Source organism: Ascaphus truei, chromosome 7 (assembly GCF_040206685.1).
Source record: "Ascaphus truei isolate aAscTru1 chromosome 7, aAscTru1.hap1, whole genome shotgun sequence".
NCBI lineage: Eukaryota > Metazoa > Chordata > Amphibia > Anura > Ascaphidae > Ascaphus > Ascaphus truei.
The window spans coordinates 48,411,536-48,426,270 of NC_134489.1; the positions used below are offsets into that span (position 1 = coordinate 48,411,536).

The 14,735-nt window shown below is 43.9% G+C and overlaps 2 protein-coding genes across 12 annotated transcripts in view; both read right to left on the bottom strand.

The window, feature by feature from the left end:
- RYR1 (ryanodine receptor 1) overlaps positions 1 to 1,975 on the bottom strand; it is a 132,542-nt gene extending 130,567 nt beyond the window's left edge. For all 11 annotated transcript variants that reach the window (XM_075608326.1, XM_075608327.1, XM_075608325.1 and 8 more), the window contains exon 1: positions 1,780 to 1,975. In XM_075608326.1, the coding sequence (XP_075464441.1) occupies positions 1,780 to 1,827 (48 nt within the window). In that variant the 5' untranslated portion in view covers positions 1,828 to 1,975. The remainder of the gene's footprint in view (positions 1 to 1,779) is intronic.
- A 126-nt stretch (positions 1,976 to 2,101) lies between these two features.
- LOC142499244 (uncharacterized) overlaps positions 2,102 to 14,735 on the bottom strand; it is a 28,217-nt gene continuing 15,583 nt past the window's right edge. The window contains exons 10-12 of the mRNA XM_075608329.1: positions 5,793 to 5,901; positions 5,107 to 5,242; positions 2,102 to 3,845 (exon numbers count right to left, since the gene is read on the bottom strand). Of these exons, the coding sequence (XP_075464444.1) occupies positions 2,956 to 3,845; positions 5,107 to 5,242; positions 5,793 to 5,901 (1,135 nt within the window). The 3' untranslated portion in view covers positions 2,102 to 2,955. The remainder of the gene's footprint in view (positions 3,846 to 5,106; positions 5,243 to 5,792; positions 5,902 to 14,735) is intronic.

Consider the following 14,735-nt stretch of genomic DNA (forward strand, 5'->3'; position numbering starts at 1 on the left):
GTCTTGACGCGCACACTATAAGCGCGGCCTAATATAGATAGAACGAGACAAACCTAACATACATACAATTAGTAAACGTGCAATAATAGGCATTGAAGAACTGATCAAACTACATTTTTATAGTAAGGAGCATTTATATGGAGCGGTTACATAGAGCAACCGGAAGAGCCGTAGGGGGAGTTATAAGGAGCAGGAGGAGAAGCTATGAGAGGTTATACAGTAGGAAACAATTATATGGTACAATACAGACACTGGAACAGATATAAAGGGGGTCCCTGTTCTGAAGAGCTTACAATCTAATCTTTTTCCCAGAGGGTCACTTAAGCCTCTTACACACACCCACCTCCCCCCCCCCCCCAGTTGTACTCAGGCAGTAAGTATGGAATGTAGCTGGCCTGAGGATCCTTGTAACTGCATCTGTTGAACTCAGTTTATAAAAAGACGTGTAAGAGGAAACCATGGAGGAGGTTTGAAGGATCAGCATTAACCTATACACCGCTGGACAGAACCCATGACAGGCCACAGACAGGGACACATTTTATGACGCGTGTATAAACTAATAATATGTTCAATTAAATAATAGTACGAGTATGTTAACCAGTTACAATTTAATACACAGTTGTATTCTATGGCCCAAAATATTTATCCTAGTGTTAATATAAAGAGTAAATACATTTGGAAATATGTGAAACTCAGTACATGCTGTTATAAGGTTTCCAAAAAGGAAGAAATGGAAAATGTGCTAGGGAGGACAGGAGTACTAGCTGTGCATTTCAGTAAGAGCAATGGGTAACTGCATCTTAGAGAGAGATGGCTGTGTATTTTATAGTGGAGGAAGAGCGGAGTGAAAGATAGCAGAGTCCCTTTATGCAAGTGTAGATGGAGAGGCTGCTGTATGATTTAAACACGGGTGCATGGTGAGATGTAGCTGTGCACGTTGTAGTGTATAAATAGAAAAAAAATAGATGTATAATGTTATGTTGTATAGACTAACAATTGTATATAGAAGTAATGAGAGCAGAGTGAAAGGTAGCTGCGCATCTTTGATGTATAAAATACCAGTGAGTTATGTCAATAGAATGTGTATACTGTATTTGTGTGTGTAACCCCTTGGGACCTGACATTTTCTGCAGTGTTGTACAACACGGAACACTTACAGGCACCAGAAATTCTTACTTAAAGAGCTTGCAATCTAATTCTTAATGCACAGATCCAGATCCACAAGTCCTTGCAGTGGTTATAAAGCCTTTCCTTCATTAACTCGCTCAGTGCTGGATGGATTGCAATCTGGGACAGGCCCAACTCTGGCTCTTCAAGTGGTTAATATGACTCTCAGCACTGACATGCGTCCCTTTCGGTCCCCGTCACTCACACATTCCCAATGACATACTAACCCACCCCGTTCCCTTGCTCTCTGCCACAGTGATGAAGGGATGTGACAGGTGCCTTTGCAGCTAACCCCCTAGCAGGGTTGCTCAGCTACAGTATCTCAGTTATGCTTTCTATAATCAGCTCCCCTTCACCAACTTAACCACTTCTCTACAAGCCAAGTAAGCCTTCTTCCAACAAGTCATCGAAGACTAACCTCTATAAACATCTGAACTACACCCAGAGCAATGAGTGGCTTTTTTTTTGCTTGTCAAAACCTATGGTCTTTATAAGCCAAGCTGTGTTTGAACTCGACTGACTGCAATGCCTTCTTAGTGCACTTGTAAACAGCTGAGGTGTACAAGATGCACCTTCCAGATTGAGCATGTATGTGTCTCTGAGCTCACTCACCGTCCTCAGAAACTGGATATCGTCCTCCCCGTCTCCCCCTTCCGCCATGTCGCAGCCAGTGTCCGCCTGCCAGGCAGAGATGGGTTCCCTTGGTCCCTGTGTGTCTCACGCTGGCCCGGTGTAATCCTTGTGTCAGAGGGGGAGAGGCTGCTCTGCTCCCCTCTCTCTCTGTGCCGAGAGAGGTTGCACACACAGACCTAGGCAGCTACAAGCACACACTGCTCTCCTCCTCTGCCTGCTGATTGGAAGTAGCTTTGCTTGAATCATTCACATGTCCAGAGAGGGAAGAGTGTGGGGCGGGGGGAGAGGAGGTGAATTGGACACTGCTTATTGATCAATCAACAAAAGCCACCTACACAATGCTGGCAGAAGGGTTAACAACATTGTGCTGTCCCTCCACCATGCACTGTAATGTTTCTCTTTAATTACATTAATCACTGCTTTGAGCAATTCTCAACCAGCCCTATCAGATGTCCTTAAATTCTGCCAATATGCTTAAAAACAGTTCACTTATAAAATAAAGTTATTTATTGTTATGAATCACATTTCTAATAGTTCAATAAAAGAGAATGGAATCTTAGAGCAGATGCTACTTGAGATGGAACAACAGACATAGGAAAAACAAATAAACAAAGAAATAATTGACAAATTCTGTCACATTCAATTACACACAATCCTGTATTACAAGGGGCTGGTTCTGTTCATCACACTTGTTGCGATGTTGCAAGATGAGGCGGGTAACTTTGGTCAACAATAACCCAAATGTTGGAGTGTCTTATTGAATAAATGGCATGTGATCTCCTGGTGTTCCTCTATTTGTAACAGCTTACTCTCTTCTTCACAGTGTGTGGGGCCTTTGTCCTTTTTACTCTTGGAAGCAAACTGATGAACCCACACTGTGCATATATTCAGGCCTGTCACTCTAAGAGCAGCCTGCAATGCATTGTAGAAGTGTTATCTAGAATCTTACTTTTCACTATGTTGCAAGCACCACCAACACTTGAGGGGTTAACCTAATCACAGCGGGAGATCTTCCAATGAGACATGAGGTGGATAAAGTAGACCAAGAAGCAAGTTGTATATGGACTACAAGTTAATAGAGTCGTTAATAGGTAACAGCTTGGTGTCTGGAAGGAGGTATTTATGACTGTTCCAGCCTGTCTCACTCTCCACCCCCTAATGGACAAATGAGAGGTCCCAGCTTGGGTTCATGAGTTCACCTGGGGGCTGACCTTCCACTGAGGGGTCCATGTCTAGCGATGTCAGGAGCCCAGTCTCCAGACTCTGCTGCCCCCAGCTGCTGAGGGTGATGTTCTTGTGGCTGACGAAGATCTGCCGGCTCCGGACGCTCAGTGTTTTCGGAGGGCTCTTTGAGGCCTTGCAGCTTTCGTTCTCTCCCTCTTCCCGCCTTCCCAGCCCTTCACACCCAGTATCCTCTGCCGCACCCAGTCCGCTCTCGCTCAGTGAGCGGCTAAAACGCCGTGCCCCCCTGCGCCTCAGGGGGTGGTTGGCCAGCTCCCCAGAGTTTTCTCTTTGGGAGTCTGGGCTCGGGGGGTGTGAACCCCAGGGAAAGCTGAGCACTAGCTTACGAACACTGCGGTACTGCATGGCGTGGCCATTAGAAGGTCTCCTGAAGGGTTGGACGCTTTGGGGCAGCTCGGACACAGAAAGTTGTCTCTGTAAAGAGGAGAGGGTCTCCTCAGGATTCGTGCAGTTTGTGTCAGACTCTGGTGTTCCCACAAGACATCCCTCACTCGCTGCTCCATCTACCTGTGACTTTTCTTCCGCGCTCTCAACTGTGCCATTTCCCTGCAACACGACTTCTTCTCTCAGGGAAGGGGCAATCTGTTCAGTCGGGTAGAGGGGTTGCCATTCGCCCTCTGCTTTCATGCATTCCCCCACGATCTCGGGCATGCTAAGTGATCGGCGGAGGGTGCAACGCTTCTTACCGCCGGATTCTCCCTTCTCCTCCCCTGTGTCTCTCGTTGTCTTCCAGGAGGGGGATGAGTGCAGGGAAGATGAGGAAGAAGGGCGCCCGGGAGAGGACTCCACGCTCAAGGGGTTAGCTGAAGGAAAGCAAAGAGACATTTAAACAGCCCTACCCCTCCCCCAAAAGCCAAAAAATAAGGTCATTACATATCGTGATAGATCAGCACAAGAACCTTTTCCAACTTATTTTTTTGTCAAGCTTTCACCTGTTAATTATTGGACTGGCATTAGCGATTATTGTGAATGCCTGTGGTCATTTCAACTTTCCCTTCCAGGGAAGCACATTTTCAGTCGCTCATCTCTCTAGAAATCAAATTTGTAAAAAAGTGCTTTGCAATGTTAAAGAATATATATATTTCTTAAAACGGCATTTATTTTGTATGTTGAGTAGAGTGGTTTTTAACATGTTCATTAACAATTTTTTATTTTTTTAGCCAAGGCAATAAGGACCCTTAGAGTCTTGATCTAATACAACTATGTGAAAGAAACACTATAGGATGTGCTTAACAATAACAAATGTTTGGGAACGCAGCACCCCATGTCCCATTGGTTCTGTATATGTCCTCATTTTACAAGCAATGATTCTAAAACATGATACAGTATGCTGTAATACTGTATGACAAATCTAGCCAAAATATTACATGTTTTTTTAAAAATAATCACCCTGAAATACCTCAAGCCAAGATTTATAAAATGCTTTTCAACTCCACTTTGTACATTGCATTTTCCAAATGGCAATTGCGCCAATTAAGAAAAACATTAACCCCTACGCTGCCAGATACCCCTGCAACACATTGAATGGGTCAAACGCCATAATATTTCATTCCAGTAGAAAAGTTGTAAAAATACAAAAAGCCATTACATCCCAGAAATGTGTATATACTTGTGAGGAGAGGGGATAAATAAGCAAGTTAATAGATAGTCTTAGTTTTTCAAGAACTTATAGAGCGGTTTAACATTAGTATACGCCTTCGGGTTTTATTCTAGCATGCGCAGTCGGCGTTCACTGTCTGCACATGCGTAAAACGAAAGCTGAATGTGTGAACAATGAGTGCCAACTGCGCATGCACAAGCAAAGCGCTCATTGCTCGCACATGCTCAAACCGAAACCGAACGCCCGTGTGCGAGCGAGGAGTGCCGACGTTGCATGAACGAGCATAGCGCTCATCGCTCACGCAGTCTGCTTTTGATCATGCATGCACAAGCTGCCACGCCAAATACACATGCGCGAATGGAAGCTGCTCTCACATGCGCGGCCAGAAATCCAGGAAGTTTTTAGTTCAGAGATCCAATGAGATTAGATCTAAAACATAGGGATTGAATATTTGTATAACTCACCCTGGTCTGTGGTTTTTAGAGTTAATGGAGCCACTCGAAAATCACGCCCATTGAAGATTGGTCCCTCCAGAGCTTCTGCTACCATCCTTTTCATCAGATTCCAGCCACTTTCCTCCACTGTCTTTCCCTCCGGAGTCTGGAGGAGAAAGGACAGACTGTTTAGAGCCAAGGATGGGGCAGAAGTGGCCATAACCCCTTTTACTTCTAAACACAGCGCTGATTTATGGACTATGGAAAGTAAACAAGTTAAAATACTATCTGTGAGTGCCATCTGACGAATCCACTGCTGCAAAGCAACAAGTGCATATCATACAGCATCTGAAAGTTGTTTAGTGCAACAACCTTTAAAGAAGCAATTCTCTACTCTAATGCTAAACTCACTTTTCTGTGTTGTCATATTTTATTCTTTCTGATGTAATGGCTAATCACAGTGTAGCGTTATATGAAATCACTTGATGTTCTAAATATGTCCTGGTCTTCCCAGCACATATTGAAAACTGGGTGTAAACCAACCTCATATGAAATATTCTCAATAAAAGGAACATATAATTCTTAAAAACAGAAAAATAGATTTTTCTTTTCTTAATGTGCTTTGAATTCCTGAAGTTCCCTCAAAAACATCCCCTAGGGATTGCAGGACTCATAGGATCTATTCGTAGCTCATAGTTCTAGATATAGCGTCTCACCGATTGCTTTAGTGCTCGGGTGCGATGGAAGAGTCGCAGAGAGCTACGGACTTTATCCTTCCTCTCCAGCAGCACAGGTGAGATGCAGCCGACACGACCTGAGTGCACCCTGTGAATGGAGCAGGATACTATATGAGGGGCATCCTTAAAAACACAAAAGAAAAAAGCCTCCACTTCAAGCAGCAAAACATTCAATATCTTGTGTGTGTTTTTTTTAAAAATTTCAAAGGGGCAGATAATTTAGAGGGTTATTCCCTTTTTCAGAGCTACAGCAACAAGAAAATAGAAGAGGTAGAGTATGATTAGATGTTAAACCGGATTTAAAACCTGAGGAAGATGTTTATGAAGGAATTGATTAAAATGCAGAAACTTTGTACTTTCACCTCCACTGCTAATTTCTATACACAAAGAAAATGTTTGTAGGCCTATGCTATAAACCACCAAATATCTGTGAGATTGAGGAAGCCAAAATACTTTTGCAAATGGAGAAGGCATCAAAACTAGGTCATGTTTGCATAATGGGTGATTTATACTATCCAGGCCGACAGGAGCAATGAGATTAGCATTAGAACTAAAAGAAACAGGGTTTTGGGGGTGCTTAAAGACAATTACATGACCCAAATTGAGGAACAAACCAGGAGAGGGGTAATACTGGATTTGGTAATATCAAACCATGTAGAAGTAATAAGGAAATACAAATATCTCTTGTAAGCACATTCACATATCTGAAACAGGTCTGCAACCCTGCTTTTCGCCATTATCTCTTAACATACAAGGCTTTCACTGCAGCTAGGGATTATGGGAAATGACATGCAAAATGAGCACAATCACCTTTTATTTCATGTCCATTTTAACATGGATCCCTAGAAGTATATGCCTGCCGTATTACACAGCTTTTCAGCCAAGAAGGGTGGGTAGCCATGTTAGTCCTTTCTTCCATGTAGTAAAGGAGGCAGTAGGTTTATGATACCTTTTTATTAGACCCAGGGCCACCGACAGAAGAGAACAGCCAGAACTGCTGTCCCGGGCCCGGTCCACATTAATTCTCTGTGGGGACCCTGAGAAGCAGGAAGCACAGAGGGGAAATCCCTTCCTCTTTAGACCCTCCTTAGGTGGGAGGGACCTAATTCAGGGGGCGGGGGCTCAAGCAGAGTAGCTTGGGGCTGGAACTGCAGCCTGAGACAGGCTGGGAAAGAGTTAAAATTCAGACATGAAAGGGAAGAAGACTGAAAAGAGAAAAATCCAAAGAGAAAATAAAGTACAAGGAGTCCTCGCTTACTGACGTCCTGGTTTCCGCCGGATGCTTTATCAGACATCGCATAATACAGTCCGCCGGATGCATTATGTGATGCCTGACCCGCTTATCAGACAGTCCCCACCGCTGATTAACATGGGGCCCGCAATCTGACGGTCCGTTAACCGACCACAGTTTGCGGGACACATTACTGGGGCTAAGCGAGGACCACCTGTACAAAAGAGAAATACATAAGAGGGCAAACAGACGTGAGGGGGGAGAAGAGAAGCGAGAGAGAGAGAGAGAGAGAGAGAGAGAGAGAGAGAGAGAGAGAGAGAGAGAGAGAGAGAGAGAGAGAGAGAGAGAGAGAGAGAGAGAGAGAGAGAGAGAGAGAGAGAGAGAGAGAGAGAGAGAGAGAGAGACAGAGACAGAGACAGAGAGAGAGACAGAGAGAGACAGACAGAGAGAGACACTAGGGGTGAAAGTAGAGAGAAAGACATAGGGATGGGGGGGAACAAAGACATGAAGGGGCAAAGTAGACTGAATGTGATTATGTCATAACATTTGCAGGGGCCCCATTCTTCAAGTTTGTCCTAGGCCCCAAATATTCTGTTGGTGACTCGGATTGGACCAACAAGTAGTTGAAATCTTACAAGCTTTTAAACAACCCAGGGTCCAAGTACTCAGAGGTTCGAAAGCATGTAACTATAGCCTGGGTTCCCCTGGTCCCCTGTTTGTCCACTTACCTTTCCATAGGAGTATAGCACAGCAGGGGAACTACACGTTTCAGCAGCCTCAGGGGCTGCAGGATGCGTTGACAGGCAACCATTAGGGCTGAGAGATGTATGGCAGTTAGAATTCTGACAGTTGGGATTCTGACAGTTAAGGAGACAGTTAGTTGTTAGCAGGATAGCAAGGGGATAGGAAACAAACACAAATGTTGAACAGTCACCTAGATCCCTATAAACACGCACTCAACTTTTTGAGTGCGTGTTTATAGGGATCTAGGTGACTCTGTTCATCATTTGTGTTTGTTCCCTTTTCTCCCTACGCATCCTGGTACCATCATCTATGTCTGTCCCAGGTATTGAGCGATAATTGTATTGTTGTATGTTCATTCTTGCAAGGGGATAGGTAATTTCCAGGGAGAAGTGCTCCACTGGACTAGGTCAGAACATACCCATAGGTCCCAGCTAGACCCCATCACTAATAGCTTGTGTGCTGTAGGGATGGCCCCAATACAGGGACGCTTCCCTTAGCAATATAGTGTTAGTCAGCATATATGCTACGGATGCACGCGGTGTGCTCTGCCTGCACCTGGGACCAGACCAGATCAGGCCATCAAACCAGAGACTATCCTAAGGTGGGACCCTCCAACCGGATACCACCCCACGCGGAGGCGGATCTTCAGTGGACAGACTGATTGGTTGTTTGTTAGTACCCAGCAGCACCCAGGTGCTGGAGCGCCCAGGCAGGTATATCTACAAGTGCACCAACAATACACGAGGGCACCGCTGTCACACACTTGGGGTGGGATTGGCTATTGTGGCCTGGGCACTGGTGCTCCTGCACCCAATTACTGTGGGGGACATTCCACAGAGATATCTATATCTATATCGTTCCTGTTATAAATGACTGTCCAGTAAATACTGTTACATATACGATTGTATGTCTTGGGAGGGGCTATCCCACTGTGTGAGGATCCTTCCCAGATGGAGGCGCTGTTAGTATATTCATTAAACACACCCAGGGCTCCCAGTGGCGGAGGATCAGGCCTCCTGTTTGCCACTCAGATAATAGCAGCACACGTGGTCACCCTAGACATGGGGGGAGAGGAAGGGGGCTACATAACATTTCAAATACTTGTTGGTCCAATAAAAGGTATCATACCACCTACTCCCTTCTCCCTCCTTTGTTACTGCAGATTTTCAGCCCAGCATTGGTTAGAGAAGTCCATAGACAGTAAACCTACACACAGGCAGTTGTTTTGACCATCTTCAGTGTGAGGCTGGTTATACTGGCTTTGCAATGAAGTTGGAATAGGTTTCAGACACACATTATATAAGTTATGGAGGGTGAAAAGTGATAAGAACCCTTCAACATACAGCAAATAAATGTATCACTTGTAATTACCAAATGTTCCCTGATTTGAATATTTGATAACAGTGATCAGTGTATTTGATCTGTGTTTCACCCAGTCAAACCTCTGTAATCCGTTATTCAAAGTCACCCCCATCCTGACTGTATTTGATCTGTGGTATGTTAGATAAGCAAACTTGAGTTGTTAATTGTCTTGTTAATTGTCCAGGTTGTAACAGGCAGATTTATGAGGGGGGGGGGGGGGGGTGGGATCTTGTGACTGTTTAGATGTATACATTTGAAAGTAGTTAAGGGAAAGCATTGGAAAGGTCTAAGCATTGCATATTAAGAGGGTTGCATTTTAAATTGACAATCTAGGTGAATATGTTGTTAGACAGTAGTTGGACTAGAGGTAGACGGAGTGAATCTTTCTACAAATTCATCTACACAAGGCAATAAACGGTTAGCTTTTTGGATCACACTATTATCCCATGCTTGTTAGCTTGCAAAATTAGTCCCCCTGAACACTTTATTTACTGGAGCCTCACTCAACACTTGTCAGCACACAACTCACTCTCCCATCACCCAAATTCCTCTGCAATCCCTTAAACAGACCCTAAACAATGCCAAATGCAGCAGACTTGTAGTAGCCAGTAATAAGCACACATCTGCTGTCTACTCAATGCATACACTAACCTGGCCTACTACAGCTTCATGCAAATTATCTACCTTTGTGATAATGATCCTGCTACTTCCTTAACTCTGCTATTTTCTGTGGCCTCAAGGCAATGTTACTCACTCTATCCACTACAAACTTCTCCCTCCTGGCCCACACCCAATACAGTATCATCATACACCCTGGATTATTCAAAACATCAAATTTACAACTTTCAAACTACTACTCAAATTTCTATTTATACCATTACTCTTTAGCAGGTAATATTGAATTTAACCGAGGCCCTCCCCTTTTAACTGTGTCCCAAAACACCCGAGAATACCCCTTTCACATTCCAAAAAGGGCAATCTGTTGCCCATATAAATATTTGTAGCCTGTTGCCCAAACTGGGTGAACTAAGGACATGGTGCCTTATGCATAAACCCAAAGCCATCATTCTCACAGAAACATGACTAACGCCTAAAACACTATGCAAATATCACCATTCTTGGCTACTCCATTTCTAGGAGGGTCTGAGGAAGGGACACATTAGTCCTGAAACGTTATCTGTACTAAAGCTCTGATGCTGTGAATACCTTATTGAAGTTTTTCAAAACTAAAATCAAGTCTCCTGTGTGCTCCTCCTTTCCTTCATTTTTGTGCCATTATCAGGTCCAGCCTTGAGACGCAGGGACCATTGGGAGGCAAGCACCAGAAGCAGAATTATACTTGCATGTCTTGATTAACAATGATGTGCCATTTATTTCTATGATTGCTCATTTCTAGAAAAGATAGGTCAAAGAGGAGGACGGGTGTTTTATATTGCAGACACCTTACAATTTACGCTGATAAATTTTCCCCTAAGCCCACTCCCTCTTTTGAAAGCCTAGTTGGCAAAATTTGCCTCCCCTTTTCCAAGCCTGTTCTTATTGCTGGCATCTACTGCCCACCTAAAGCCCCACAACAATCCCGGACTGATATCACTCAGTTTCTTGGCACAATTTCATCTCTGAACGGGAGGTGCAAGCTGTTAGTTCTTGGGGATTTCAACTACAATTGGCTTGACCCTTAAAACAACAAAATCCAAAACACCACTCAAGTCACTAAACCTGACCAAACGAATTGCCCAACCAAAACGCACAAACCTAACATTTCACAACCATTCCTTGCTAGACTAAATTCTATCCTCTAGTCCCAACAGAATCCAATCCTCTGGCATCCTACTTGACATTGTCAGTGACCATGCAATAGTGTATTGTGTAAGAAAAATCAGACCACCCCAATCAAGACCTAAAGTTCTACTCACTACAACATTTAGAAACTTTAACCCACAGCAGTTTCTGGCTGATCTTATGAACGGTCCTTGGTACAGAAGACTTTATACATGACCACGATTCTGCACTCGATTATTTCCAGACTTCTTAAAACTCTGAGATACCCATGCTCTACTTCGCAGAATAAAAGTACGGGGGGCCCACCTTCCCTGGTTACGACCGACCTCATAGCACTCTACCATTTTAGAGATGCCTTGTGGAAAAGCGACAAAGTAACTGGCACTACCAATGATCTTAACTACAGATGCCTGTGGAATACATGCACAAGGCAAACAAGACACGCACAAGCCCAATACTACACTGACAATCTTCACCAGAATACATAAAATCCAGCTAACGTCTAGAAGGTTATCAACAATATTATTCCAAAATTCTAGCCATCAACAACCATGTAATATCATTAAAGGATGATATTACTCTGACAAATCCCACTGACATTGCAAACACATTCAATGATTACTTTGTGGTGTATGGTACTAACTTATTAGCAAAACATAACTAGAAACATGAAGCTCAATCCGGGAGAACCCCAATAACCGACACACTCCAAACACTGCCCACAATTTTCAGTTTGTCACAGTATCTGGAGAGGAGATTACACAAGCACTCCGTAAAAAAAAAAACTAAGCAGCCAACCTGAACTGCTAAAATCAAAGTTTCAGTGATTTGGAGCCCCAGCCATTGCCAAACCGCTTGCTTCACAAATCAATGGTAGAAAAAAATAATTGGCCTTTGGGAATGCCCCTGATGACCGCATTAGGGCGACAGCTGTCCGCCCTTAGCAACATATTCCTGGAATTCGGCTTCCTATAGACATCCATTTGGATGTCACTGTTGATGTCAATAAAAAGTAAAATGTATATGGTGCAAATTATAATTGTGCGTAAATCTTAAATTATTAGTATTTTGATTAATAAAATAAAAAAAATGCATGCAGTGTTAACAAGTCACCCTCCCAAATCATAATTAAGTCATCGATAAAGCATTTATAAAATGTGATGTATTTTCTGAAAGGATTTGTGCTACTAAAAATAAATTGTGACTCCCACCACCCCATAAATAAATTTGCGTACGAAGTTGCAAAACTCGTGCCCATAGCTGTACCCTGTCGCTGTAAATAAAATTTGTGATCAAATAAAAAATAATTGTAAGTAAGACCCCTGGAGGTGTACCCCTCCCAATACCTCGTTTGCACAGTTACACTTAAACAAGACCCACTTGATGGAGAGGAAGACTGAACCTATCCTTTATGTCAGGACAGACAACAGAGGGTTGTCTTAAATGGAACTTTTTCAGGTTGGGCTAAGGTCGTGAGTGGAGTACTTCAGGGATCGGTACTGGGACCACCACTTTTAAAATGGTTTATTAATGACCTTGATGTTGGCAGAGAGCAAAGTCTCCATCTTTGCTGATGACACTAAATTGTGTAAGGAAGTAGAATCAGACCAGGATGTAATTTCTCTCCAAAAGGACTTGGAGAGACTGGAAACTTGGGCAGGTAAATGGCAGAAGAAGTTTAATACAGATAAATGTAAGGTTATGCACTTGGGAAGCAAGAACAAACAGGCAAATTGATTAAACACAGAGGCAAAGAATTTGTTTAATACCTATGCTTTTCCCTTATCGCCAATAATCTGCCTTCCCATCTCACACTGAATGGGTCCTATATTTTCTTTTCTAATTTTTTTGTTTTTAAAAAGGTACTTAAAGAACTTTTTAGGGTTGATCTTACTTTCTATTGCAATCCTTTTTTCATTACCAATTTTTGCTAATTTGATTCCCCTTTTGCAATTTTTGTTACATTCCTTATAATTCTGATACGATGTCTCCATCCCTTCTGACTTAAAGAATCTAACACCTGGCTCTTATTTTCCTTCTTCCCCTACCTGATTATTTAGGCACATTGGTTTTGACGTATTTCTTTTATACTTATTACCCAAGCATATACACCGATGAGTGGTCTTTTCTAACAATGTTTTAAAGACTGGCCATATATCTTCTACATTTTCCCTGCAAAAGCATCATCTCAATGTATTCCTTGTAAATTATACCTCCGTTTATTAAAATCTGCCTTTCTAAAGTTTAAGGTCTTTGTTGAACCCACGTAATCTGTTTTTTGATTATTTATTTCAAATGAGACTATGTTATGATCACTGCTACCCAAATGTTCCAGGACTTGAATATTTGCTATTACTTCTACATTGTTTGTGTAGCCATCTTACCCCTTTATGGGAAGAGCCTACGGGTGCTGATATTACCTGTTGGCTCACAGAGATCTGAGCCTCCGCCACTGAGAGCCTGGGATACACCTGAACTACTAGATGACAGCGCCTCCACCTGTATGGGATCCCTATTGTTGGGGATAACCCCGTGCAGGAACAAATAATACTACACAGCATATAACAATAACCTTTTCCCCTAGAGGTACAACTAGCCAATGCACCTCGCAGGGCGCAACCCCCCACCGTGTCCATTATATTGTCAGAGGCCCTTGGTCACTCTACCAAGTGTCCCCAAGTGATACCCCCACCCCTTAGGCGTGATCAGCGGTGTGTTGTACAGTGTTGGTGCACTAGTAGAACTATACCTGCCCAGGGCTCCTGCACCGGGTATCGCAGAATACACAGGGAAACCGTCCGGTCCGACGTCATCCGCCACCGTGTGTGGTGAATTCCGGTGCGGATAATATCACCGTATGTATAGTCTCTGTGTCCTTTGTGGCGTTCTGATCCCAGAACACACCTTGCAGGGCTGCGCTGCGTAGCACTGTGTTCCTGACTACCAAATAGATAATGGGGCAGAGTCCCTACCTAAGGGCCTGTCCCTAAAGAAAAATCACTGCTCTACTAGTGAGTCTGGGTCTAACTGGGGCCTTGGGGACACAGTCTGGCCTAGCCCAGCGGAATACCACTCCCTGGACACTACCAGACCCTTTGCTGTCCCTCTTCCGACTGCCGTGCTCCTCTCAGCGCGCGAAATGCATCTAATTCTGTGCAGGGGAATCTGGCCGCGCAATTGGCTCCCTGGCGTCATGTGTTTCTTCGCCCCTATGCATTATGGGGCTTGTAGTTCCCCATGCAGAGCCTCTGTGTAATGGCTGCCGCTCCCTACTGTGCCTCTGTGCATGCGCAAGTCTGTAATGGCCACCGCAACTTTCAGTAGCTAACCGCGCATGCGCGACTCACTGCGCATGCGCGCGCATCCAATATGGCAGCCGCCCGGCGAGCCAGCCGCACTCCGAGCTCCCGGCGACCGGCCTGCCCCACGACCACGGAGGTAAGAAGAGGGGAACCGGAGGATAGGGAAGTCAGGGGGACCAGGCTACATCTGATATTACCAAATCCAGTACTGCCCCTCTCCTGGTTGGTTCCTCAATAATTTGGGTCATATAAATTGTCTTTAAGCACCCCCAAAAACCTGTTTCCTTTTGTTGTAATGCTAATCCCATTGCCCCAGTCTATGTCTGGATAATTAAAATCCCCCATTATGGAAACATGACCTAGTTTTGATGCCTTCTCCATTTGCAAAAGTATTTTAGCTTCCTCAATCTCACAGATATTTGGTGGTTTATAGCATATGCCTACAAACATTTTCTTTATACTTTAACCTCCACTGCTAATTTCTATCCACATGGTCTCTAT